At 53.7% G+C, this 26722-nt stretch overlaps 2 protein-coding genes across 2 annotated transcripts; both read right to left on the bottom strand.

The window, feature by feature from the left end:
• Nucleotides 1–599: 599 nt before the first annotated feature.
• LOC131496478 (uncharacterized) lies at nucleotides 600–11583 on the bottom strand. Its single transcript, XM_058702075.1, has 4 exons — nucleotides 11513–11583; nucleotides 5539–6525; nucleotides 2704–3248; nucleotides 600–2596 (listed from the first exon to the last, which is right to left on the bottom strand). The coding sequence occupies exons 1-3, from the start codon at nucleotides 11581–11583 to the stop codon at nucleotides 3137–3139; spliced, it is 1170 nt and encodes a 389-aa protein (XP_058558058.1). The 3' UTR covers nucleotides 600–2596; nucleotides 2704–3136.
• Nucleotides 11584–14013: 2430 nt separating this feature from the next.
• LOC131495319 (histone H3.3A) lies at nucleotides 14014–22493 on the bottom strand. Its single transcript, XM_058700160.1, has 4 exons — nucleotides 22345–22493; nucleotides 20715–20865; nucleotides 19316–19469; nucleotides 14014–14668 (listed from the first exon to the last, which is right to left on the bottom strand). Exons 2-4 carry the CDS (start codon nucleotides 20840–20842, stop codon nucleotides 14540–14542), a joined length of 411 nt encoding a protein of 136 aa, XP_058556143.1. The 5' UTR covers nucleotides 20843–20865; nucleotides 22345–22493; the 3' UTR covers nucleotides 14014–14539.
• Between the last annotated feature and the right edge of the window lie 4229 nt (nucleotides 22494–26722).

The raw sequence follows: 26722 nt of genomic DNA, 5'->3' as shown, positions 1-26722 counted from the left end.
CTGACGTCACCAGGGCCCTGGCTACTTCTCTCTGCCCCTCTCTCATTCTTCGCGCTTCTGTTAGCTTGCTTCCCACGCCGATGTCCCTCGTGCGGAGCAGGGCTCACTTCTGTACACAAGGGCATCCTGACGGAGAAAGAATGTTTTTACCCTAACATTTTATTTATTTTTTTAACGTTTATTCATTTTGAGAGAGAGAGCACGGGCAGGGAGGGGCAGAGAGAGAATCCTAAGCAGGCTCTGCACTATCAGTGTGGAGCCTGACGTGGGGCTCGAACCTACAAAACCGTGAGATCGTGACCTGAGCTGAAACCAAGAGTCAGATGCTCAACCGACTGAGCCCCCCACCCCGGGCGCCCCAAGTCCTGGAATTCTTATGGGACGTGTTTAGTTTAAATGCCTCCTCAGGACCCGTTTCCTTGGTTGAGAGACGACAATGTGCCCCCGGATTCACCTGCGGTCACTTAGAGACAGCTTCAGGCTGGTTTTGATTTAGGGGCGCAGCTCTCCCTTTTGGGGCCTGGTTTGTTGCTGTTGCTGTTTTCTGCCTCGAATCTGGTTTCGACACTCTTAACTTTCCTCCGAAAGCTGGCTCCCTCTCATGGTCACGGCGAATTCGTCAGCGCCTCTTCTTTGGCCGTGGGGTGGGGGGCTGTGTACGTGTGTGGGGGCACATGTGGAATCTGTCTCCAAAGAGGGAGAAATCCTCATTGTTTTCTCAGAAGGTCCCATCGGGGGCGCCTGGCTGGCCGGGTGGGTGGAGCGTGCGACTCTTGGTCTCCGGGTTGTGAGTTCGAGCCCCACGCTGTGCGTGGAGATTACTTAAAAATAAAATCTGAAATGCAAAAGTTCCCATCAAATGTCCTCTTCACTGTCATCGGCTCCAAATGAGTCACACAGGCCCCTGCCCCGAGCCCGAGACTGTGCCGACGTGGGGACTGTGTGGGCAACGTTGGCCCCGAGGCTCGATGTCCACCTCCAGAGCCTGGACACAAGGCAGCTTTCCGCTGGGGGCGAGGGGACAATGGGTCCTGAGGGAGTGACCCCACTGTCACCTAAAGAAGGCCACCGGGAAGGGTCTCCCACACCTACTGCCGTGTAAGAAACCCCCCAAACTTGGTGGCACAAAACAACCATTTGTCTTGAAGGCAGACGGTTCCTGCAGGGCGGGAGTTTTCAAAAAGAAAAAAACAAACCCACAGTTTGAGTATGAGCCCCGCGGTGGGCTCTGTGCTGATGGCTCAGAGCCTGGAGCCTGCTTCGGATTCTTTGTCTCCTTCTCTGTCCCTCCCCTGCTCACGCTCTGTCTCTGTCTCTCTCAAAAATAAATAAACATTAAATTAAAATTTTTTTAGAACAAACCCACAGTGAGGCCGCTTGTTTTTACCCCGAGATGGCTGGGGCTCCGGGCTGGGGGTGACCTGGGTCCCGTAAGCCTCCGTTGCTTACGCCTGGTCCCAGAAGAGGGCTTTCCTGGGGCCCGGTCACTTCAGGGGCGTCAGATTGCCTACCCGGTGCCTCGGGCTCTCACAAGGTGCACCTTGCGTCACGGTCCGTGGCACAGAGTCACTTCTGCGGCTTTCCTCTGACTACAGGAGAGCCGTGGGTCCATCCAGGTTCAGGGGGATGGTAACTAGACCCCCCCTCCCCCGATGTGGGACTGGCATTAGTTCTAGAAGAACCTAGGGTGGCCCATCTGCCATAACACCCGGCTGACAGCCGAAATCAAATTTCTGCCCACCTTGGTGGCCAAGGGCTCAGAGTCAGATTTCAGCTGGTTCCAAGAAACAAGAACTGAAAAGTGCGGTCAAACAGCTGTGCCCGTCCCGCCCCCCCTCGCCCCTGCGAGCGTGTCCCCAGGGGGGACTGCAGGGCCCTGGGTATTTCAGGGAGCGTTCAGATGGAAACTTCTTATTTTCAATCAAGTATTTGTTTTACTTACACACAAAGAGAAATACAATCAGTCCATCCCAGACACCACTGCTAAGGGTGAGGTTGCGATCATGCAGGTAAAAAATTGGGGGTCACTGTAAAGAAATACAGGAGGCGAGAGTTTCGAGTGAGGACTGGAGCAAGCGAGAAGGTTCTGCGGCCGGGGCAGGGGGCGGGGCAAGGTCCTCTTCTGTTTGGACCGGGTGATGTAGCAGATCCCATAATCCTCGGGCCTGGGGGCGCCTTGGGGGGGGGGTGGTGGGGAGGCTCAGTCAGTTGAGCATCCGACTCTCGATCTTGGCTCAGGTCATGATCTCACAGTTCGTGGGTTCGAGCCTCACATCAGGCTCTGTGCTGACGGTGCAGAGCCTGCCTGGGTTTCTCTCTCTCTTTCTCTCCTTCAAAATAAATAAATAAACTTGAAAAGAAAAGAGAAGAAAAGAAAAGAAAATTCCTGTAATCAGCTGAGAGGGAAAGAATTCGGGTGTAGTTTACGGATGGTTCTGCAGGAATGGGCAGCAAGGGGACAGCGGCAGCCCTCCAGCCCTCGTCCGGGGAAGCCCTGGCAGACGGCTGTGATGGGGATCCTGCCCCGGGGACAGCGCTCCGAGGCACATTTGTCTGGACTGAGAGACGGCCAGAAGTGTGGATCCGCACAGGTCCACTGGGGGGCGGGGGGGGGGGGGAGGGACTATGGTGGGCACTGGTGACAAGGAGGCAGGGGGAAGGACCCGACGGGTCTCTCCAAACGCACAAGGCATGTCAGGGTACCTGTGTCCCACGCGACTGCCCCCTGGAGGGTATCCACTGCCGAAGACGCTCCTGACCGGTGAGGAAACTCGTCCTCTGGGCATCAGTCAGCGTCTTGTCCCAGGGACGAGGCAACCGAGCGGCTGTGGTGGCAGGTGTGGGGCTCTGCGTGGCCTCCCCTCCCCAGTGTCGACGGGGCCACCTGCTGTCCCTTTGCCAGCTGCAGAGACCAACCACACGGGGCCCGGCTGGCCTCCTAGCAGCAGGCTGATGACGCCACTCCCTTCCCCTCGTGGAAGGGGCAGAGATTTGTCCCTCGCGGATTCTACCCAGATCCTGGACACGGAACTGCCCTTCCCGCCCGGAAGGGGTCCCCCGGCACCACCACGCATGGGCCTGCCTCGCTCATGTCCTAACCTTCCACGCGACACTGCTTCCGATCAAGGAAGTCGCTTCACATCCGAAGCGCAGCAGCAAAGGAGCCGATGTCCCCGGAATTAACTGGTTTCACCACACACTCATCACTCAGAAGCAACTGGCCTGATAGACTGACCCAGTTGCGGGGCCTGTGGGGAGACACCACTTTGAAGGGTTCCAGCGGAGGCTGTGGAAGGGTTCCTGGCTTCCGGGGTCCAGCGGAGGCTCTGAATCACAGCCCACTGTGTCGTGCTGTCCCTCCCGCGGCCACAAAACTCGGGCCTGGGCAGGAGGGGGCGGGAGAGCCCCGGACACCCCACGCCTGGTCCCGAGACAGAAGCCACCGCAAGTGTCGCAACGGACATTTATTTTAAAGGAGTCTTGGGATGCCTGGGGGCGCTCCGTGGGTTAAGCATCCGACTTCGGCTCAGGTCACGATCTCGCGGTCCGTGAGTTCGTGCCCCGCATCGGGCTCTGTGCTGATGGCTCGGAGCCTGGAGCCTCCTTCGGATTCTGTGTCTCCCTCTCTCTCTGACCCTCCCCGTTCATACTCTGTCTCTCTCTGTCTCAAAAATAAATAAACATTAAAAATTAAAAAAAAAAAAACCACAGGAGTGTTAAGCACGTAAGAAAAACTCGTTAGCTAGTAACCGAAAGGTAAGGAGAAAACCGTGAGGCTTCATGAAGGCAGCAACTGCTGGAAAAGGCCAGCCTCCCAGGGCTGCAGGAATTAGGAGAATGTGGAAACTTCTCACACAGGGACCTCCGAGAGGGCGCTGCTCTGTGGGCGCTGAGCCTCGGCTGGGGGGCGGGCTCCTGAGAGGGGCCCCGTCCACGCGGGGCTAACATCTCTGGGGATGCGGCCGTGTGACGAGGAGGCCAGACTACGAACCGGGCTGAACACTTCAGACTGGGGGCGGCATGCCCGGGACCTGGAGGCCCAAGAAGGCGCACGGGAGGCCCACGGGAGAGTTGTCCCCTTGGCCTCCTCCCCAGTGCTCCCAGCAGAGCCTGCTGGGGCAGCCGGAAAGCAGGAGGTTCGGACCCGGGCCAGGGCAGAGACACCCAGGTACAGTCCCCATCGGTCCAGCCGGGAAGCCACTGCTCACCGGACCTGAGAGTGGGTCCGTGTCCGTCCTTAGCGGCCTCACAAAACCTACCGAGTATTTCACACCTTTCCTAGGTACCGTATCTGGAGTCATTCTCCTGCCAAAATTGAAGGCGGTCAAGACTGCTTTGCAATTCTGACTCTGCCCCTTAATGGCTGTGTGATTGGGGCCTGTCATCTCACCGCCGCCGGCAGCTTCAGTGTCCCTGTCTCTGAAACGGGGGGACAATGCTTATTTCCGGAGGGGGGGAGGGTGGCTCTGAGGGCAGTGTGAAAGCTTAGCACGGTGCTTGGCTCGTGGTGGAGAAGATATTCAAGAACATCTCCGTTCACCCCGAATACGAGGCCAAATCTCCCCCTGAAAGGGGTTTGTCAACCATTTTCAACATTAGGTTCCTGGGTCCCTGGAAATCTGGGTCTCAGCCATTGTTCTTTACTCCCCCAGAGTGGGAAATACTTCCTTGGTGCCCTCCCCCTCCCCGCCCCTGCAGAGGGGAAGGGAGGGAGGCTCTGGGGAGATCCTGGGCTGAGATCCCCAAAAGGGAGGAAGCACCTTCTGGCTGGATGTGCCCTCTCCTTGGAAAAATAGCTTGATTCTGTCTGGTTGGGGGGGGCGGGGAGGGAGTCTCTGATGTACAAAAGGGTCCTGTTAAAACCTCTGGGCAAGGCTGCCTTGCAGGTGATGCTTGTGCTGGGGTCCCTTCCTCCGGCCTCCCCACGCCCTCTCCCCAGACAATGGGAGCTGAGCCTTTAAGGCGCCCTTGCCCTTGGGAGTTTCCACCGTGGGACTGCGGAAGGCCACCTATATACCCGTCCACCTTCCTTGTCCCCAAGACTTGGCTTCTCCAGGACTTGGGATTCCCTCCTCCCCAGGGGCAGCTCCGCAGGCCTTGGGGTGACCTCCTAACCGACCTCTTTGCCGCAACTCCGCAAGCCTGGTTCCTAAGTGAAATCTGACCCTGAGCCCGAGCGCGGCCGGGTGTCTCTCTCTGGTCCTGACCCGTGTAAGCCCTGCTCACCGTCGAGGCGGTCGGGAATGACACCCTGGCCAAGCGCTCAGTCCCAGCCCCTTCCTTCCCGCGTGTCCCCGTAGGACGAGCCTTCTCCCGACCGGGGACCTGGGGGCCGCCAGGTCGTCCTCTGTCCCAGCTCCTAGCAGAGGCTGAGCCCGAGGCCGCGGCCCCGGGAATGACGAAGCCGAACCCGGCGCAAGGGAGCCGGCGGGTAGGGGGAGGCTGGGGGCGGGGGCTGCCCCGGGGTTGCCCGCAGCCCCGCCGGGGGACGCGGCTGCTGGGGGCTCCTCCGCCGCCGAAGAGATCATTCTCTCCCACCTGCTCGGGACGCGGCGAGCACTAAGCAGCTTTGTCTTCCGAGGGGCCGCGTGCCGGGCGCCCTCGGCAGGAGGCGCGGCATTCTCAGGGCCGCGGCTGCAGCTCGCGGGCCGGGGTCCCGAACCTGTGGCCGGAGGGGCTGCGGGGACAGCGAGCCCGCGTCCAGCTCCGGGCGGCCGAGGCCCACGGTCGCGGGGGAGACTCGCGCGGGGCGTGCTGCAGGGCGGAGCGCTAGGCGGGCGCGCAGCGGCCGGGACTCGGGGAGGCGTGATCAGGGGCGTGGCCTGGGACCCGGCGGGAGCGCGGGGGCGTGGTCTCGGAGGGCGTGGTCTGAGAGGGCGCGGCGAGACTCTCCAGGGGCGTGGTCTCGGGAGCTGCGCTTTGGGAGGGGCGTGGCCCGGGCGTGGCCCGAGGACGCCCCGGAAGCCGGAGGGCGTGGTCAGGGAGGGCGCGGCGGGATCCCGAGGGGCGGGGATCCCGAGGGGCGTGGTCTGGGGACGGACGCTGCAGCCCGCGGAGTGCGGAGGAGAGGCGAGGGGGCCTGGAAGAAGGCGGGGGCTGGCTGGCTCTGCTGGCTCGGTGGGGAGGTCTCCGGGACGCCTGAGGGAGGGGAAGAGGGGGGAGGGGAGGAGAGAGCAGGGGAGATGAAAGCAGGGGAGGCGGCCAGGGAGTGGAGGGGCGGCCGCAGGGGAGGGCTGGGGAGGAAAGTCCGCAGGAGAGGGGAGGAAAGAGGAAGGCAGAGGAGGGGGGGGCAGAGCAGGGGAGCGGAGGCCGCAAGCAGAGGTCGGGAGTCGGTTGCAGAAGCGCTCAGACGCGGAAGAGCCCCCGGTGCGCCCTGCGAACGTGGGGGCGATGTGCGGGGCTGGAGGGCGTGGAGGGCCGGCGTCCCCGAGCGGAGGTGGACGGGACCCCGGGGACCCCGGCTGCGCGGAGCCCTTGTCGCGCGTCCTGTCGTGTAGTGTACGCACCCCGCACGGCCGCCCTCCCCTTCGGGCCCCGCCAGCACCCTCTCCACGATCTCATCCACTCACGACGCAAACCCAAAGAGGTGCCGTCCGGAACCCCAGGGTTCTTGTACCACGTGTCTTTTACGTCTTAAAAATGCTCGGTCCTGGGCGCCCGGCTGGATCGGTGGGTGGAGCGTGGGAGTCCTGATCTCCCGGTGGGGTGGTGAGTTCGCGCCCCGCCTTGCGGGTGGAGATTCCTCAAAAGAAAGAAAGAAACTTAAAAAAAGAAAAAAAAAAAAAAAGAGGCTCACTCCTAATAAGCCCCATGAAATCCCCTCGTGCCTGTCCCCGTGGTCCCTGTGTTTCAGACTGGTAAACTGAGGCTGGTGGAGGTTACGTGTCCCTCCCGCGGGTATGGGCTAGGCCGCCTGCAGGTGCCGCAGTGCACGCGTTGGTGACAGCAAAAGGATGCCACCTGGGGGTCTAGACAGGACGGCTCCCGCGAAGCGGAACCAGGGACGCGACGGAGACGCGGACCGGGCGGGGTTGGGGAGGTGGGGACGCTCTGAGCCCGGGTTCTGCCATCTCTGCGGCGCACACGGTGGCGCTCGGCCCGAAGGTCCCCGGGAGAGCCAGGCGCGGTTAGAGCGAGCAGGTGTTCGGCGCTCCGTACGTCCTTCCCGCCGCTGTGACAAGCTGGGTGGTGGCGTCTGAGGCCTTGCTCCTGAGCGAGCGGTTGCCCTGTCCCAAGGTCCCCCTGGGGCTGGGGCGGTGAGCCGCCCGGCGGGCGTGTCCAGACCTTTCCAGGCCCGGGCCTGTAATATGTGTGTGTAATATGGCCATCTCCACGCACGTACCTACAGAGGTTCTGGGGTGTGTGTTCACTGCCTTTGTTGTTAAACTCCTAGAAAGAAACCTACTACCCGCAGTGTGCTTGTTCTGTGTCACTGTAGAGCTTGGGCCTTTTCCCACGTCAGCATCTATAGGTTTCTCTGCCTCGTTCTGTGTAATGGCTACACGGTACTTCTTAGTATCACTACATAAAATTTTATTTAGCCATTTCTCCACTGATAGACATTTGGGTTGTTCAGATGTCTCGGTTATACAAAACAGTGCTGCCATTTGTAGGTTTATTGTGGAGATGTTGGGGAAGCGTATTAAAACATGTGAGGAGGGGCGCCTGGGTGGCTCAGTCGGTTATACATCCGACTTCGGCTCAGGTCACGATCTCACTGGTTGGTGAGTTCGAGCCCCGCCTCCGGCTCTGTGCTGACGGCTGGGAACCTGGAGCCTGCTTCAGATTGTGTCTCCCTCTCTGCTCCTCCCCCACTCATGCTCTGTCTCTGTCTCTCAAAAATAAATAAACATTAAAAAAAGTAAAAAAAAAAAACCAAACATGTATGGACACATGCTCTCGTGAATAGTGCAATTCTCTTATGCTTTAAAAACTCGACGGGTCACCTTTAGCCAAGTTTTCTTCTTCTTCTTCTTCCTCTTTTAAGATTTTATTTTATTTTGAGTAATCTCTACACCCAAGGTGGGGCTCGAACCTACAACCCCAAGATCAAGAGTTGCACACTCCACGGATGGAGCCAGCCGTGCGCCCCTCTTATCCAAGTTTTTAACACTATATTATATGTTGCATTCCCACACAGTCTGGGTTCTGTTTCTTGACTCTTTAGTTCCATTGATCTATTTGCTTACCTTCTGCAGGTATTAGTTTGATATCTTATAGCTTTATAATATACTTTGACGTTTGTTTCAAGGAAGTTTCCAAAATTTCTTTTTTTTTCTTCAATTTTTTTTTATCTTTATTTGAGAGAGAGACAGAGTGCGAGCCGGGGAGGGGCAGAGAGAGAGGGAGACCCAGAATCCAAAGCAGGCTCCAGGCTCTGAGCTGTCAGTGCAGAGCCCGACGCGGGGCTCGAACTCATGAACTGTGAGATCATGACCTGAGCCGAAGTCGATGCTTAACCGATGGAGCCCCCCGGGCGCCCCTAAAGTTTCTTAATTCTTGCATGCGTATTTTCTCTCCCGGAAGAACTCAGAATTAGCGCCAAGTTCCATTAAAAATCTTGTTAGAAATTTTGTTGATATTGTCTCAGTGTGGAAAAATCTAACATCTTTACAGTATTGAGCATTTCCATCAAGGAACATACATCTTTCTTGATTTATTCAGATCTTTTCTATGGTCTTCAAAAAAGATTTTTTAAAAATAATTCTCACACACTTCCTAAGCTTATTTTTTGGTGTATTATAGAGAAGTGGACATTGTAGATAGAATTTTTTACATTACAGTTTTTATGTTGATCTTATAACCAACAATTAGTTTATTATAAATTTGTAACTAGTTATTGGTAATGTATAGAAATTCTGTTGACCTTTGTATATTTTATAGCCTGCTATCTTACTGAGATCTCATTAAAACCAATAATTTTGGGGAGCCTGGGTGGCGCAGTCGGTTAAGCGTCCGACTTCAGCCAGGTCACGATCTCGCGCTCCGTGAGTTCGAGCCCCGCGTCAGGCTCTGGGCTGATGGCTCGGAGCCTGGAGCCTGTTTCCGATTCTGTGTCTCCCTCTCTCTCTGCCGCTCCCCCGTTCATGCTCTGTCTCTCTCTATCCCAAAAATAAATAAAAAACGTTGAAAAAAAAAATTTAAAACCAATAATTTTGTGGGGCACCTGGGTGGCTCAGGCGGTTAAGCGTCCAGTCCAACTTTGGCTCAGGTCATGATCTCGCGGTTTGTGAGTTCGAGCCCCGTGCCGGGCTCCTTGCTGACAGCTCAGAGCCTGGAGCCTGTTTCAGATTCTGTGTCTCCCTCTCTCTCTCTGCTCCTCCCCTGCTCATGCTCTGTCTCTGTCTCTCCAAAATAAACATTAAACTTTTTTTTTTAAACCCAATAATTTTGTAATTGAAACTCTTAGGCTTTCAGGATAAGTATTATTTGTTAATAATAATTTTATAACAAAACTAGCAGTGAATATTTATTGAGCATTTACTACGTGCCAGAAACAGTTCCAAGCACTTGCCACGTTTTGATTCATACAATCCTCACAACCCCAACAACACATAGAAGAGACTCAGTAGCAAACAATCCTTCTATTTCTCTTATCTTACAGGGAGAAAAACACCAACCAACCCGCGGTCCTGTTTTCTCTTTAGCTACTTTCCATCTCCCTGCATTTTAAGCAAAACTTCTGGAGTTCCCTATTCTTGCTGATTCCAATTCCTTTCCTCCGATTCTCTTTTTATTTTATTTATTTTTTCAAGTAAGCTCTAAGCCCACTCAACGTGGGGCTCGAACTCACCACCCCGAGATCGAGAGTCGTGCGTTCCATCCAGCCAGCCAGGCGCCTGCAAGTGCAATTATTTTGATTGAAGCCCCGGTCTCTTCTTGAATCCACTCCCATCGGGTCTCGCGCCCTCTATTTCACCAAGACTGTTTTTGTCAAGATCACGATCACCTCCGTGTTGCCAATCTCCAGTGGACAACTCTCAGTTCGAGCCCCGCGTCGGGCTCCGTGCTGACAGCTGGGAGCCTGGAGCCTGCTTCAGATCCCGTGTCTCCCTCTCTCTGCCCCTCCCCTGCTCCTGCTTGCTCGCTCTCTCTCTCTCAAAAATAAAATGGCTCTCCTTTCCTTCAGGCAGGTCTTTTTTTATTTTTATTTTTTTACTGTTTATTTGAGAGACACAGCAGGGGAGGAGCAGAGAGGAGGAGAGAGAACCCAGGGCCCGATGCAAAGGCTCAAACCCACGAACCGTGAGATCGTGACCTGAGCTGAAACCGAGAGCTGGTTGCTTAACCAACTGAGCCCCCCAGGCGCCCCTACTTTATTATTTTTTAAATGTGTTTTACTTCTTTATCATCTACTTCCCCCACGAGACTGTACTTTCCCCATGAGGACTGGGGATGTTTTGCTCACTTCCGTATTTCCACCACAGCGCCTGGCACATAGTAGGTGCTTCCTACATACTTCATGAATGAGGCATGGGAGACTGGGCAAGTTTTCCAAAGTCACACCGCTAGGAGAGTGGCTTAGAGTGGCAGTTCAGCTCCTGAGATCTTTACCAAAAAATTTTTTTTAGTAATCTCTACACCCAAGGCGGGGTTCAAACTCATGACGCTGAGATCAAGGGTCACATGCTCTTCTGAGCCAACCAGGCGCCCCTCCAGAGCCTGAACTCTCTCTTTTTAATTAAAAAAAAAATTTTTTTTTAAATGTTTATTCATTTTGGGGCGCCTGGGTGGCTCAGTCAGTTAAGCGGCCGACTTCAGCTCAGGTCATGATCTCGCGGTCCGTGAGTTCGAGCCCCGCGTTGGGCTCTGTGCTGACAGCTCAGAGCCTGGAGCCTGCTTCGGATTCTGTGTGTCTCTCTCTCTCTCTCTGACCCTCCCCTGTTCATGCTCTGTCTTCTCTCTGTCTCAAAAATAAATAAACGTTAAAAAAAAAATGTTTATTCATTTCCTGAGAGAGAGAGAGCGCGCACCAGAGTGAGTGGGGGAGGGGCAGAGAGAGAGAAGGAGACAGAATCCCAAGCAGGCTCCGCACGGTCAGCACAGAGCCTGACGCGGGGCTCGAACTCACCAACTGCGAGCTCATGACCTGAGCCGGAGTCGGACGCTTCACCAACAGTCACCCCGTCGCCCCCAGAGCCTTAACTCTGAACCACGAGGGCCTCCTGCAAGTAATGATTTCCTTTTTCAAAAACATATTTTCTCCTTGACTAGAACTTTCCAAGAGACGTTTAATAATAGCGCCGAAAAAAGTGTTCACGACTTTAGGAGAATGCTTCTGGCCTAGGGTTTCGCCACTAATGTTATCGATTTGACTCCCCTTATCAATGGTGAAGGTACACCCTCCTGGTCCTAATTCGTTTAGAGCCCCACGCCTAATGACATGAGGTTCACGGGGATCCGATCCAACAGCAGCCCTCCCGTGAAGGTCTCAGAAGTGTTAAAATCGGAAGGAAAGCGGCAACACCCCGTCCCTCTAGCGGGACTCCGGCCGATTTTCATACAGGCTTACTCTGTGCCACCCCTGGGGCTACCGTGGAAAACTCGCGAAGCCTGGTTCTTGCAGCTCGTGCTAGCGGGCATGGCCAATAAAAAAGCGAACGAGGGCATTTCAGGTTTCGATGCATCCTCAGGCAATAAAGCCAAGGGGGTGACAAAAAGGCAGGTGGGCAGGGGTTTGGCTGCAGCCTAGTAAGCGACAGGTGGACAGACTGGAAGGCCAAGTCACACGGGGATTCATGAGCCAAGGAGTTTAGGTGGTAGTCAGTGTGCAATGGAAGCCATTTGATATTTTAAAAAAATGGTGGGGGGAGGGGACACCTGGGGGGCTCAGGTCATGATCTCACGACTCATGAGTTCAAGCCCCACACCTGGCTCTGTGCTGACAGCTCGGAGCCTGGAGCCTGCTTCGGAGTCTGTGTCTCCCTCTCTGTCCTTTCCCCACTCATGCTTTCTCTCTCTCTCAAAATAAAATAAAATTTAAAAAATTTAAGTTTATTTTGAGAGAGAGAGCACAAGGGGAGGGTGCTCAACCCGTCCCGGCTGTTGAGTTGGGGGCATTTATGCTTCTACATCCTCAGCATCTAGCAGAGCCTTGACAGGGTCAAGCCCGCAAATTGGAATTTATTTCCTCTCGATTGTAGACTGTGCAGATCGGAGGGGAAACAACTTGGGCCCTTTCGGGCACCCGCTCACCCAAGTCTATCAGCCAGGTGACATTCGCTCCACTTGCTTAAGAGAATGGTCTCCAAATTCCTGCCCCAAAGTTCTCCCAGTTCAAGTATTCCCCTGATTTCCCAAGACCTACCGAACCTAAAATTATTTGTATCTTACCCTGTAATGTCGGGTTTTACTTAAGACTTTAGGAATATTTTCTGGAAGCGTAAGAGGCGCTAACTGGCTGTTTTGGCAAGTTACTTTGGTCTTCCAAAGTGGGTCAGCTTGTTGAAGACGTGGAAGACTGAGCTTAACCAGGCGTGCAGAGTTGAGCCGCAGGTTCCCCCCTGCGTGTCTTTGGGGCCAAGCCGATTCCGCACTTTTCCTGGGTGGCGTTGTCAGGTAAGGATTCCAAAGCGTAGCGGGGGAGAGGCTTACCAGCCTGTTACTGAACATGAACCCAGGGACCGAGGGGCCGGCAGGTCACTCACACCCGCGAGTCCGGTAACGGCCCCGAACTAAAACTGCGAATCGTACACACCGGCAACGAAGACTAATCCTTCTGAAGTTATCGCCTCCTTTGTAAGCAGGAATGAATTCCCCGCCTCCTCGGAATAGAACACGTCAGATGTTGACAGACCGTGGAATAGCGGGACGAGCCCATCACAGCGTGCGCGGAGCCCCAGCCTCATCTGTGCGGTCCCGGGCAGCTTCTAACCGCCCCGTTTTGTAACCTGCGACTTACTATATGTTCGTGCCCGGACCGCAGCAGTTAAGGACTCCTCACTCAACAAGATGGGTTAACGGGTACCGTGACCGCTTCACGCGAAAGGCAGAAACGGGCTTTTTAGTTGGCAAAGCTAAAGCTTCGTAAAGCACAGCTTAGTACAAATCTTAAGGGACTCGGCTCAAAGCGCGGCCTCTCCTACCCCATCGGAGGCGCCCGCTCTCCCGTCCGTTTCCACGAACAGGCGGCGAGAGCCTATTGTGCGCGCCCGCCAAAACCGGACTGGGGAAACTCATCAAAAATTGGCTCTTAAGGGTCGGCCGGTGGCGCATGTGACTCCGGACCTCAGGGTTCAAGCGCCACGTGGAGCAGAGAGTTTACTTAAGAACAAACACAAAACCATGACCCCACGTCAACAAACTGGAAGCAGGCTCTAAAATGTGTGTCTCCCTCTCTCTCTGCCCCTCCCCCGCTCATGCTCTGTCTCTGTCAAACATAAAAAATAAAAATGAAAATGAAGTTAAGAAAGAGCCCGTGAACGAGCGGCGCAGCAGCCCAACGTTCTCCCGGACTGTTCTCGGCCCGTCGATGACCTAGTGCCGCCGGACTTGAGAGCAGTTCCACGCGCTGCGGCGTTAGAACCAGCGCGTCCACCAGGGCCGCGTTCCCGGCCGCAGAACGCGCGCTCCCCTCCCCGAGAAGCAAGTCCTGGGGCCTGACCGGTCACCTCGGGGTGGACGCGCCTCCAGGGCCCTCGCTGCGGAGCCAGACTTACCGTTACGCTTGCCGAGCAAAGTTCAACGGCGCAGGTCTGTCAACGGACGGACCTCAGGGAGGTTTCCCCGTTTCCATGTGCTTCCGCCGGGCGGGTGGGGACTCGCCCGTTTGGAGCACCACGTATCCAAAGGGTCAAGATCTGGTTTTCACGAACAGATTTACTCTGCAAATTTTAAACCAGGAGGAAAACCAACAGCTCCAGCTTCCTTTCCACACAAAACGTATCCTTTCTCCGTCTCTCAACGGTCTCGTCTCAGACGGGAGGTGACAAACCGCTTGGCACTAAAATGATTCTTAACGGTTCAAGTGACTGAACTACACGGGCAGGGGTGAGAATAAAGACCAAAAGCAGGTACAGTTTAATGTATTTTAATAGCAAACTTACAGGAACAGCACAGAAGACAGACAACATTAAAAACATGTACTTGCATGTAGGACAACTCAGTTAGAAAAGTATAGTGAATGGATGGAATCTACCGTATGATAAAAATGCTACAAACACCATTTAGTTGCCGTCAATAAGAAATTTACTCGTTTTAAAAAAATCCAAATGCTGGCATTGTCCAGAAAAATTTAACAGGTTTATTTATAATTGTTATAAAGTTGAACTGCTGAAACGTGTTCACTGAAACATTTTGACTTGCATTAATGCTTTATGTCCCCGCATTTATATTAAAAATTCACACACGAATGAAAATGGAAAAACTGCCAATACCTGATTTCTGTCCCCGATTTTTCCATTTGCAATCATATACTTCGATACCTTTTGACCCCATGGAAAAAAAATATCTAACGTTCAGAACTACCAATAACAGGAAGAAGAGAAAATTTTTTTTTTTTTTTTTTAAAGAATGAAACGTTTTCCATCAGAGTGGATTCTTAAGCACGCTCTCCACGTATGCGGCGCGCTAGCTGGATGTCTTTTGGCATAATTGTTACACGTTTGGCATGGATAGCACACAGGTTGGTGTCTTCGAAGAGGCCCACCAGGTAGGCCTCGCTTGCCTCCTGCAAAGGAGCAAAGAAAAAGGCATCAATGGCGTTATTAGCACCCGTCACGGGCAAGTCTGTACCGATTCAGATGACGAGGTTTTCGGACCTCTGAAAAGCCGCTCCAGAAGACGCTGACCTGTTCACCAAACGGGTACGTTTTAAAACCTGGGGGACAGGCTGAAAGGCAGTTTATGAAAAGCGGAAGGCTTGAGCTTGGAAATCTTCAGCAATTACACAAGACTCAAACGATTTCATTACTAAGCTTCGATTTTTCTCCTGTTAACACGCGATCTCTTACCCACCGAAATGTCTTCGGTGAATCCCATTTAATCCAGGAACTCCAGCTTAGACTCTAATCCTGTCTCCTCGCCAGCATCCTCCTCATCCCGAATCCCGCTCGCCCCAGAGTATCTGCCCGAACCTCTGCTTGCCAATAATCCAACACAGCGGACAACTGGCTTCCATCACATGGTCCCCATCAACCTTTTCTTTTCCACCTCCGTTCTATCACATGGGGCCCACGGGTCCCAGAGCACAACACGCTGGTGTTGTTTACATTCTTGGACCTGTTTTGCCTAGATGTGCCCCCTCCAAGCGCACCTTCCTCTGTGCTCCCCAACCCGCAGTGACCTTTTCCCCTCTCGTATTAATATGGATCCCTCCAGTTTTTCTCATTACACTCGAGGAGTCTTTGAAGGCACCCCCCCCCCCCCTCTATCGCCACTCAGAAACCGCCAGCTGTGGGAACTGTTCACGGACACTTGGCAAGTCAGGTTAGTAGACCTTACAGCTGTCTGAAAAGCTAAAGAGCCCTTTAGCCAAAGTCACATTTGCTTCCTCATTCCGAGAGGCAGAAACCGTTTTACCAGTCCGGTCACCCGCCTGGCTGTTTCCGTGGCTCAGGAGCATTAAACGGGGCTGTCTGGCCTTGTCGCCTTCTCTGTAGGAAAGTTACTTCTCTGATCAAGATACTTAGAAAAACCAAGATTCCTGTAGTTGCTGTTTTTGTCCTAATAAAAAAAATATTTTCCATTTTGGAACCTTTAGGTAACAATAAAGCTAAAAATGATGCCACCCGACACTTGAGCAATTTCAGCCACTTATGCTACATAACACAAAATATGTAGACAGGAATAGGCAGATTCACTTGTGATTTTGCAATAAAACTACGGAGACTTGCTTTCCCAAGCATCAACGCAGCAACAATTAATTCAACTGGTTCACATTATCATCTTATGAAAAAGTACGCCCTTCACATTTATGTATATTCAACTTTTTTGCCTTATGTCTCTCTTCTATGAAAATTTGTTTCATCTGAATTTTACAACCCCTACAGTGTTCTTCTGCTGCGTTTTTTCTTAATGTTTATTTAGTTTTGAGAGAGAGAGAGAGAGAGAGCGAGAATGAATCCCAAGGAGTCTCTATACTAATGGATGTGGGGCTCGAACTCAGGAACCGCGGGATCATGACCTGAGCTAAAATCAAGAGTCAGACGCTTAGCTGACTGGGCCCCCCAGGAGCCTCCTGCTGCATTTAAGAGTCAGGTTTTATCTACCCACTAAGGCCTAGCTCAGACTTTCTGAGCAGGAGGAAGCAAGCACTTCCACTCCCAGCTCCCAAGGGCACAAAGCCTTGAACTCCTTCCTCCAGACTCCCTGCTGCTTCTCTGGCCTCGTACAGCAGAGCCAGAGCCACCCTCTTATGTATGTAACTTTATAATAGAGTCTTGTTTTCTACTCACGACACCTTGCTTTGGAGTAGATGTTCAACAAATGTTTGCTTTTTAAATCTAACCCTAAGTAAGTGTCCATCTTTTCCATGCAAACATTCCAAAGGATGTAATGAAGGCAAAAGCCCTTAACAGCCAGGGATTCATTCTTACAATCTTCGAAGGAATGGGTGGGAGGTGTGGAGACCAAGGCATAGTGTGGGCTCTGATGGGCTCACCACACGCATCAGATGGGACTGACGTTCCTCGGGCAAGACACCAGTTTGATTTTGTTTCACCCGGCCTCACGCCCATCCAGAATGCTTCTGCAAAACGTAGCGCCGTGAGCTGCTAGATGGACAAGCCAACAGGTCCCGTGGTTCCGAAACCATTTAAGAGCAGAATGATCCATGGGCTCCCTGGTACTGCTCCGAATGGCACGTGGCCATTCTCACTTCTGTCTTGGAGCCCGGCTACTGGTTTTATAGGGTTGTATCTGGTCGGCTCTGGGAGAGTATTCTACACCCACGGGGGATTTGACCACGACCCATATATTTCTAATTCTATCGCACAGATCCTAAAACCTTCTCAACGGGAAGGCTCTAATGGGAATGAAAGACTGCCACATAAATTTATAGCCCAACAAACCAATTTTGAGATAACGGCAAAAGAAAAAATATCTTACAACTAGAAGGAGATGTTAATTTACAACGCGTTGACTATATTCAATGTCTGATTCTCCCACCATTTCGAAACACCAACGTCTACGTTTTTAACACGAGGATACCTCAAGTCCAAACTCTCAGACATTAAAGACAAAGGTTAGATTTTAAGTCCGTCCGTTCCTGAGTATCGTATGGCAAACCCAGACTAATTTCTTTACCCCCCACTCCCCCGTCTCATTTAGTTCTATTAGGAAACTTGTCAACTGTGTGATTCTAAACCAAAAATAAAGTGACTTTTTGAATTTTATTTCAACTGCTCTCTTCTGTTATTTCCACCAGCAAATTCTCCATCCCTGTCTTTAAGAGAACTGAAGTGCGTGGATACAGAAAGCAAACACGTGCACAAAAAAACTGGTAACAAAGATTACTCTTTCCGAACAAGAGCCATCTAACTGCTGGAGTACAGGCAGCAGAAGGAAACATTGTGCTCGAAACCAATACAGGAACACTTGCTAACGTAAACCACACACCTTCGTGCCAGTGACCATGAAGTTTACACATGAACTGGAAAGACAATAGTGTTTTGCCCAGATTGCTTAGTAATCTCCATTTACAAGACTCTACCACGGACCGACCATTAAACACGAACACGTTGGGACTTCCCAGTATAATGGGTTCTTTAAGCACAGTCCTGGCTAACTGGGACTAGGAACCAAAACTAGCAGCTTTGTATCAAATGCTTGACAATCTTGGAAAACACACGGGCAAAATGTGACTTGCAACTGTAGTGATAGACGAAAGGAGACCTTACGGTAAACAACGATCAAAACAGAAAAAAGAGTTTTAACCAGCGCTAGAAGCTTTTAGTAGTTTGAAATTTCAGTAACTTCAATTCATTGAGAATTTAATGGATGCCTACTCCTGGAATCCACCAATCAAACCCAGTTCAGACTAACCATAGAAACAGCTCAACCAATCGCACTTCAGCATAGAACCCACCTATCAAATCTCCCTCACATGTAAAGCCAAAGCTTGCCACGGCAACAGCGGCCTCACAATCCTCCAATGGAGTGTATGTGGACTGTGGTCCCCGCACCCCCAGAGATTCTGATTCACGTCCGTGGTGCCTAGAAATCTGCACTTTTAATCACTTCCAAACCCCTGCTCTCATGGAGGCAGTAGTCTGAGATACACCGATCTAAAACATGCCAAACACAATATAAAACAGGTTACACGTTAGTGATTGGTATTAATTATATTCTCACCCCTAATCAAGCATGTTACCCGTGGGCATTTCAAGTTTTAATGCTGGCACAAGACACAAATACTATGGATATGTAACCACCTCTAAGACCGTACTTCTCAGAGTTCTGACACCTGGTGTGGAGATTAAATTCAGTGTGCTTCCCATTTAAGTGGAAACCCATAATCCTCTTTGGCCAACTCCAAGCCCTGACATCCCTGCCCCTTAACACGTACGGTGTGATCTCGAAGCACACCTTTTCTCCCTATGGCCAAGCCCATGCCAGCTAGCTGGGTGCTTCCTTCAGCTCAGTGCACAGCCTCCCCACCGACACCGCGCTCCCCTCGCGTGGCCTCTGCACATCCAGAAAGACACCAAATCTCCATGCCTTTTCCAGCGATCACTGCTTAAAGCTGATGACCAACACAGACCTTAGTCCCACATCTTTGTAATGTCCCGCAGCACCCATGACCGAACAAGAGGGTTCTTTTTTCCTCGAGCCACCGTTCTCAACGCAACGTTTAAAAAACTGAAAGACGGGGGCGCCTGGGTGGCTCAGTCGGTTAAGCGTCCGACTTCAGCTCAGGTCATGATCTCGCAGTCCGTGAGTTCAAGCCCCGCGTCGGGCTCTGTGCTGACGGCTCGGAGCCTGAAGCCTGTTTCAGATTCTGTGTCTCCCTCTCTCTGACCCTCCCCTGTTCATGCTCTGTCTCTCCCTGTTTCAAAAATAAATAAAACCTTAAAAAAAAAATTTAAAAAAAAAAAAAAAAAAAAAAAACAAACTGAAAGACGGTATACCGGAACGAACGGTATACCGTTCGGAGCCAGATGGGTTCAAATGAGGACTGTCACCCAAATGGGTTCAAGTCGCATTTTCGGTGTGTATGACCTTGAGCAACCTAACCTTTCTGACATCTCAACGGTGAAGCAAAGGTATGGCCCACCTTACGGGCTGTGCCGATCAAAGCACGTGGAAAGATTTAGAACCGTTCTTGGTACACAGCAGGACAGCCGACTCTCAGAGCCGTCCCCACCCGCCACTTTACCTGCAAAGCACCGATAGCCGCGCTCTGGAAGCGCAGGTCTGTTTTGAAGTCCTGAGCAATTTCTCGCACCAGACGCTGGAAAGGAAGTTTGCGGATCAGAAGTTCAGTGGACTTCTGGTAACGTCTAATTTCGCGGAGTGCCACGGTACCAGGCCTTAACACAAAACAAAACAACATTAAGCAAATGGTTATCGGACGTATACAAAAACATACGAGGATAAGCGGTTAGCTTTAACAAATCCAGTCATTTTCCAAAAAATAAAACCACCCATTTTCTGTTTTTTAGCTTGGGTATAAAATTTCCTTCACCAGTTTATGATCTGAGTATTCAAAGCTGTCAAGAGTAACAGAACAATTCCTTGAAAGCAAAAAGCGTAACATGAAAGGAGATTCTGAGCAGGGCATTTATCCGAGTCCCATTCACTTCCTTCATCTTAACACAGGGGCGTCAATAACGTATCATTACTTGGGAGGGTGTGAGGCCACTAATAAAAAGTCAACATTCAGACTCTTGTCAATTTGGTGTTACTAGCTTTGCTTCTTCTAAAAGATGCACCAACACCACTCAATGGGCTTCATTTAAAAACACACTCAGGTATATTCAAGGCCCATTTCCCAGAACACGTTTACTTTGACTACGGCTCATCCGTCAGGAATGATGAAGTCTGGATACTCCTGATGGCGCGGTGTGCCTTCCACAGGGCAGAGTGTTCGTGCATCGTTTTTTTTTGTTTTTTTTTTTTTTTACTAAGTGTCAACAAAAACGTACCTCAAGTCTGACTTATTTCTTCCACTCTATGAGCTTTTATTTTAGAGTAACTATAAAATCATTTGCAGAGGCTAAGTACAGACAGCTTCTGCCCTCTAACGGCGGATGCCCTTAACAACACTGCTGAGGGCAGCTCAACACCAGACTGCTAACAAGGAAATACACCAATTTAAGGAAATGAAGGAGAACTTTACTCAAACAAAACACCCCACCTTGAGTATTATTAAAATAGAATTGGTATCAAAATGTATTATTTTGCCAAAAACGAGTGTCCATCCTCACACATGTACTTAAAAAGCACTTTATTATTTTAAAAACACACGTTACTAACATAACAACTAAATAAAACGAGAATCTATCTCATTAACATCATCGGGGATTCAGTAGGTCTCCTTTGGGCTCTGGGTAGCTTCAAAATAAAACATTCCGACAAAACCCAACACTACGTTTTGGGACACACGCGCGCATACGTTTTTAAAGTATTAGCAAATATTCAAAAGGGGAAAAACATCGGTTTCCCTAGATCAAAAAGTCTGCTGGTTATACATCTTTTCATTATATTTTACAATTGCTGCTTCCGTAGACGGACTCTATCCCACTATTTCCTCTTTTTTTTTTTTTTTAAAATACCTGTAACGATGAGGTTTCTTCACCCCTCCAGTAGAGGGCGCACTCTTGCGAGCGGCTTTTGTAGCCAGTTGCTTCCTCGGTGCTTTACCCCCGGTCGATTTGCGGGCAGTCTGCTTTGTACGAGCCATGGTACTGAGACCTCCTCACTTACCTACCAGCATCAAAAACAAAAATCATACACACGACCCCCCAGACGTTCAAGTTTTCCTGCCACTGCCGGCCCCCGCCCCCGCCAGGCTGGAAATTAGGCCCAGCACAAAACAAAACAAAACAAAAAAACCCCCAACCATGTCCGTCATGTTATATAATTCGCCAGGGTGCAGATCACGCCTGCCACCCAGACAGGACTTCTCGAAACAAACTGTGGGACTCGGAAATTGGGACCTCTAACGCCGACCATCCCTCAAAAGACCGACGGCAAAACAAAAAGACCCCCCTAACGGCCTCGGCCTCCCTCTCTTTAATTAAAGTAGAAATCAGAAACGTCTGCAAACATCCGACCCGCAAACAAGTCCAAAGAACGAAGCCACAAAACACAGAAAGGTCGAGTCAAATTTCGGCAAAAAGCCGCCGGTCCCCCCCCCCCCCCCGCCCCGCGCCCCCCACCGCCGGGCGCCCGGCCGCGGACGGACCCGGGCGCAGCTCTGAAAACACGCCTGGGGTCGCGTTTCCACAGCATGTTGACAACACGGCGCCCGGGGACGCGGGAGGGGACAGCGGCGCCCGGCGGCCGGCTCTCCACAAAGCCCGGTCCCGCGGCCGGCCGTCGTGGGCTCCGCCGCAGCCGAGCGCCCCGCAGCCGGGCTGTGATCGCCGCCCGCGCCGGCCCGCGGAAACTTTTGGGCCCGGCCCCCCGCGCCCCCGCCGCGGCCCCCAGCGCCCCGACCCACACGCCAACAATCGGCGCCCGGAGCCCCTTCCTCCCGGGGGCACGACGCACCCAAGCCGCTCCGAAACGCCCCGATCCCCCGCCACGTGCCGCCCTCCAAAATGCAAAAGTTTTTTTTGCATTTCCAATGCATCAAGTTTCCGCTTCTCCAAAAAAGGAGAAAAAAAAAAATGTCCCTCTCTGAAAAAATTCTCCTCCGTTCTCGAAACGGGGAAGAGAGAGAGACGGGGGAGAAAACATGGTCGGTGACCAGAGAAGAGAGACAAGATGGTGAAGCTCAGCAACAACTGTGGGGAGGCAGCAAAAAGCGAGTTAGCCCGGGGTGCGAAGCGGCGGCGATTTCCCCCCTTTTCCCGCCCGAAAACCGGGGCCCGGGGCCCGGGGGCGGCAGGGAAGGGGCCCGCGCGGGTCGTGGTGAGGGTCTGGGGTCCCGGGAAGGGGCGGCGGGCGGGATTTGGCCGAAGAAAGGGGAGCCGGGGGCGCGGGGAGGAGGGAGAGCGGCTCGGCGCCGCGGCGGCTGCTGCTGTGGGGCTGAGGCGGCGAGAGACGGGGGAGAGCCGCTGCCGCCGCCGCCTCGGGGACGCGGAAACTCGCTCCTCACCTCCATTTCTGGGCCAAAAAGTTTGCGGGCCGGGCCCGGGGGGCCGGGGGGGGGGCCGTGCCCGCGGCGCCGGGGCCCGGGCGGCGGCGCGCGGCGAGCGGGGCCCGGTCCCGGGGAGGCGGGCGGCCGGGGAAACTTACCCCCCTTCTCCTTCGGCTGGAGCTCGGCGAGCTAGAGGCGGCGCTGGCGTTAGCGAGCGACGGCGGCGCGGCGGCGGCTGCGAACACAATTGAAAGATGGCTGACACCGAGGCTGGCCCCCAACACACGCCGCCCCGCCCCCGCGCCGCGCGCCAGCCAATCACACACAATGGAGGGAAGGCTCGGCCCCGCCCCCGGCCCCCGCCAGCGCCCCGCCCCCGCCCCTCCCCCCGCGCGTTCGTTCGCTGGCGCGCGCTCGCCCCTCCCCCGCGCGCCGCCCGCTCCCTCCCCGCGGCCGCCTCGCGCCGAGTGTGTACAAACACAAAAGACGTGCCGGAGGGCCGCCGGCTCCCGCCGCGACGGCCGCCCGCCCGCCCGCCGGCCCGCCGGCCCGCCGGCCCGCGCGCCCCCGGCCCCGCGCCCGCGCTCGGCTCCCCCCCCCACTCCCCGCCGCCCGCCGCCCCCTCCTCCCCCCCCACCCCGCTGGCGCCCACGTCATCCCGCGCCCGGAGCCCGGGGTCGGGGCGCCCAGGGGCGGTGGGGGAGGGGCGGCGGGCGCGGCCGGTGAACGCCCGGGCCTGCGGGCGGCGTGGGGGCGGGGCGGCGTGGGGGGGGGGAACGGCCCGGGGGGGGGGCTACGCGGCCGCGGGGGCCCCGGGGCGGACGGCCCGCCCGCGCGCAACTTTCCCCGCAGGTGGCGGCGCCGGGCCGCCCGACGCAAGATGGCTGTGCTCGGCGAGCGCGACAACAATGCGCGGCCGCGCGGCCCGCCTGTCGGTCCCCGCACCTCCCCGCCGGCCGCCCGGGGCCCCCCGCGGCCGCGGCCCGGTGCCCGGGGACCGCCGGCCGGGGCGGCCCGCACAGCTGGCGCGCGGCGCAGAGCGGCGGCCGGGAGGGAGGGGCGGTCCGGGGACGGTCGCCTTCACCCGCCTTCCAGCCCTCGGTAGCCCGGGAAGCCGACCCGCCGCGGCCCGGGACGCCCGGACCGTCCCCGGGACGGCCCCGCCAGCGCGGCACGGCGGTGCGCGGGCGCTTCCCTCGGGGCTCCTGCGGGCATCCCCGGGGGATAGCGCGGGAGCTACGCCGCCCGGGCCAAGGGCGAAGTGCCAGTCGCGATCCCCAGATTTTATAAAGCGCCTTAGTCGTAAACATTACCCTGAAACGGGCGCGCGGAAATCAGAGAGCAGGGAGGGAATGGGTTTGTCCAAGGTCACTTAAGTAAGGGACAGACCTGGGAGCAGCAGAAAAACTCCAGGCCTCCTGTCTCATTATTATTTAATGGATGTTAAGTGTCCGTGGTTGCTGTGCAGAGCACATGCGATCTGGAAGCCTCTCCTAAAAGCACACATGCAAAAAACAAAACAAAACAAAAAACAGCCCAGGCAGAGCTGCTAGCGGAGAGTTCCTGTCACTGGGGCCGAGCAGAGTTTTGTTTTGCTTGTTCTGTTTTGTTTTCAGGGAAGCGAAATATTTGCTGTTGAATCGATCCAGGAAAGCTGTGCCCCATCAATTAAATTCGTTATCTCCTCAAGAAATGTTAAATGACGGGTAACGTTCCCTTCACGGGCTCCATTTTTCCAGAGCGTCTATTTTTTTGGCTGTAAAAGATATTCCTAAGGAAGGGAGAGACTTTTACATGAAATCGTTTGGCTCTTGGATGATCTGAACCAACTGAGCTGTCCATCTGTGAAATGGAAGTGTTATCTATCCCTGTGAAGATAGGCCACAAGTTCATTCTAGTTGTGGAGTGGAATACATAAGCACCCGGGTATGTGTCCGGTTACTTACTTGGTGGATTCTGGAAGTTCACTCTCGCTGCGTGAATATATATCGAGTGACAGCTGCGCGTCAGGCACAATTCTGGATGCTGGGAACACAGCAGTGAGCGCGCAAGCAACAATCCTGTCCTCATAGGGCTTATGATCTCTAGGAACATTGCCAGGAAGAGGCGCTTGGACGAGGGACTGGAAGGGGGTCTTCTGGAGCCCCTACGAGTGGCAGAAAGCTGTAGCTGACAGAAGAAGGCTTTCCAGTCCAGGCAATGGAGCGGGAGAGCTGCCCCGGCAAAAATAGGATGCTGAAGGGGCACCAGGGTGAGTCCTGAATTGGCTCTTCCTTCTCAAGCTCTTGGCTGGGGCGCCTGGGTGGCTCAATCGCTTAAGCGTCCGCCTTTGCTCAGGTCATGATCTCGCGGTTCGTGGGTTCAAGCCCCGCATCGGGCTCTGTGATCCTATTTGTTGACTTGTGTATTATCTGTCTCTTCCCCCAAAGAATGTGAAGTCTAGGATAGTGGCAGGCATATCTGTCTCTCTCCACTGGTCTAGTACCCTAACTCCACTCGCGGTTAGGGACCTTTCTGAATTTGCTGCGTCCTTAGCCATGGAAATTGTCAAAAGATATGACCAAAGTAGAAAGACTAGTATAATGAACCCCCACCTTGGGGCTGTTTTCACAGGGAGCTACCTCACTGGTCTTGTCCGGCGGTATTTCCCACTTTCTCCTATCTTTTTACTCTTAGAAAGGGATCCTGTTTGTAGGGTACACGAAAGAAAAGTGGAGGGGATTTGGAGCCATTGCTTAAAAAGTTTCATTATTCATTTTTCTGCATTACATAATCACTAAACAAAACTAATTGCATCTTAAGGAAGATATGAACCATGAAACTAGCGTAACACTCCCAAGTAAGATGTTTTCAAAGGTTTCAATTGGCAGCATTGAGCTTGTGTCTGTGAACATAATATTTTATATCAAGTTTTATGCTTGAAATGGCCATATTCCATTCCCGATCAAGACTTTATAATGAAGATCTCTTTAAATTCTTTTTTTTTTTTTTAAGTTTATTTATTTTTGAGGGAGAGAGAGTGCACGGAAGTGGGGTAGGAACAGAGAGACGAAGAGAATGCCAAGCAGACTCTGAGCTGTCAGCCCAGAGCCCGACATGGGGCTCGATCTCACGAACCGGGAGATCATGACCTAGGCTGCAACCGAGAGCCGGACACTTAACCGACTGAGCCGCCCAGGCGCCCCAAATCCAATGAACTTTTGAAAGGTCAGGTATTTACAAATAATCATGCAGCTCAAAGCTGTAGCAGGCACACGTGCCTGGGTCACCACTGAAAGGGCCTGTGCGCTACAGTGAAGAGAAGTACCCGGCAGGGAGACAGAAATTCAGGTGTGCCCCGGGAGCCTGTTTCGCCTCCTTGCCTCCAACCCTAGCGGCCGCATTTGGGGACACACCAGTGCTCCTCGGGGGGCCTGGCGTGAGTATTCCTCGTGTCCTTGTCCACGATGGGACTGCTCCCCGCCCTGCAGGACTAAGGCAGGGATGGGAGGGGCTGTGCTCATATCACGTGGAGCGGTGAGTGGGGGGGGGCGCCGCCCTCACCATGGGGCACAGGTCTGGCCCACGCTGCTGAGGCCGCCCTCCCAGGGGCCCTAGTCCTTAGGGCCGAAGGGACCTATCTCCTGTCCCCCCCGATAGCCCACAGACCGCTGGGCTGCTCTGAGGTCTCAGGGCATGACCCCAAGTTCCTGTGTTCCCATCCCTACCGCCCATATTGTCCCCTGTCACCTTCCCGGGATCATATCACAGCAGTGCTCACAAGCTGATATTTCGCTAACTTGCTTCCTGATTTGTGGCCTCTCCACCTAGACTGTAATCACAGAGGGAGCAAGGGCTTGGATACTTTTTATTTGTTTTTAATGTTTCATTTATTTTTTTTTTTTTTAATTTTTTTTTCAACGTTTTTTATTTATTTTTGGGACAGAGAGAGACAGAGCATGAACGGGGGAGGGGCAGAGAGAGAGGGAGACACAGAATCGGAAACAGGCTCCAGGTTCCGAGCCATCAGCCCAGAGCCTGATGCGGGGCTCGAACTCACGGACCGCGAGATCGTGACCTGGCTGAAGTCGGACGCTTAACCGACTGCGCCACCCAGGCGCCCCGTTTCATTTATTTTTGAGAGAGAGAGACAGAGACAGAGACAGAGCGTAAGCAGGGGAGGGGCAGAGAGAGAGGGAGACCCAGAACCCGAAGCAGGCTCCAGGCTCCGAGCTGTTGGCACAGAGCCCGACGCGGGGCTTGAACCCACGACCCGCGAGATCAGGAGCCACCCAGGTGCCCTGAGCATGTAGCTCTTGATCTCAGGGCCGTGAGTGCAAGCCCACGTTGGGCGTGGAGCCTACTTTAAAAAAAAACTAAGGGGTGCTTGGGTGGCTTAGTTGGTTAAGCATCCGACTCAGGTCAGGATCTCGCGGCCTGTGAGTGCGAGCCCCACGTTGGGCTCTGCGCTGACAGTGTGGCCCCTGCGTGGTTTTTCTCTCTCTCTCCTCTCTCGCTGCCCCTCCCCTGCTCTCTTGGTCTCTCTCAAAATAAGTA

Source organism: Neofelis nebulosa, chromosome 15 (assembly GCF_028018385.1).
Source record: "Neofelis nebulosa isolate mNeoNeb1 chromosome 15, mNeoNeb1.pri, whole genome shotgun sequence".
NCBI classification, from domain to species: domain Eukaryota; kingdom Metazoa; phylum Chordata; class Mammalia; order Carnivora; family Felidae; genus Neofelis; species Neofelis nebulosa.
The sequence above is the reverse complement of the archived record's forward strand: the minus strand, read 5'-3'. Positions and strand labels throughout refer to the sequence as shown.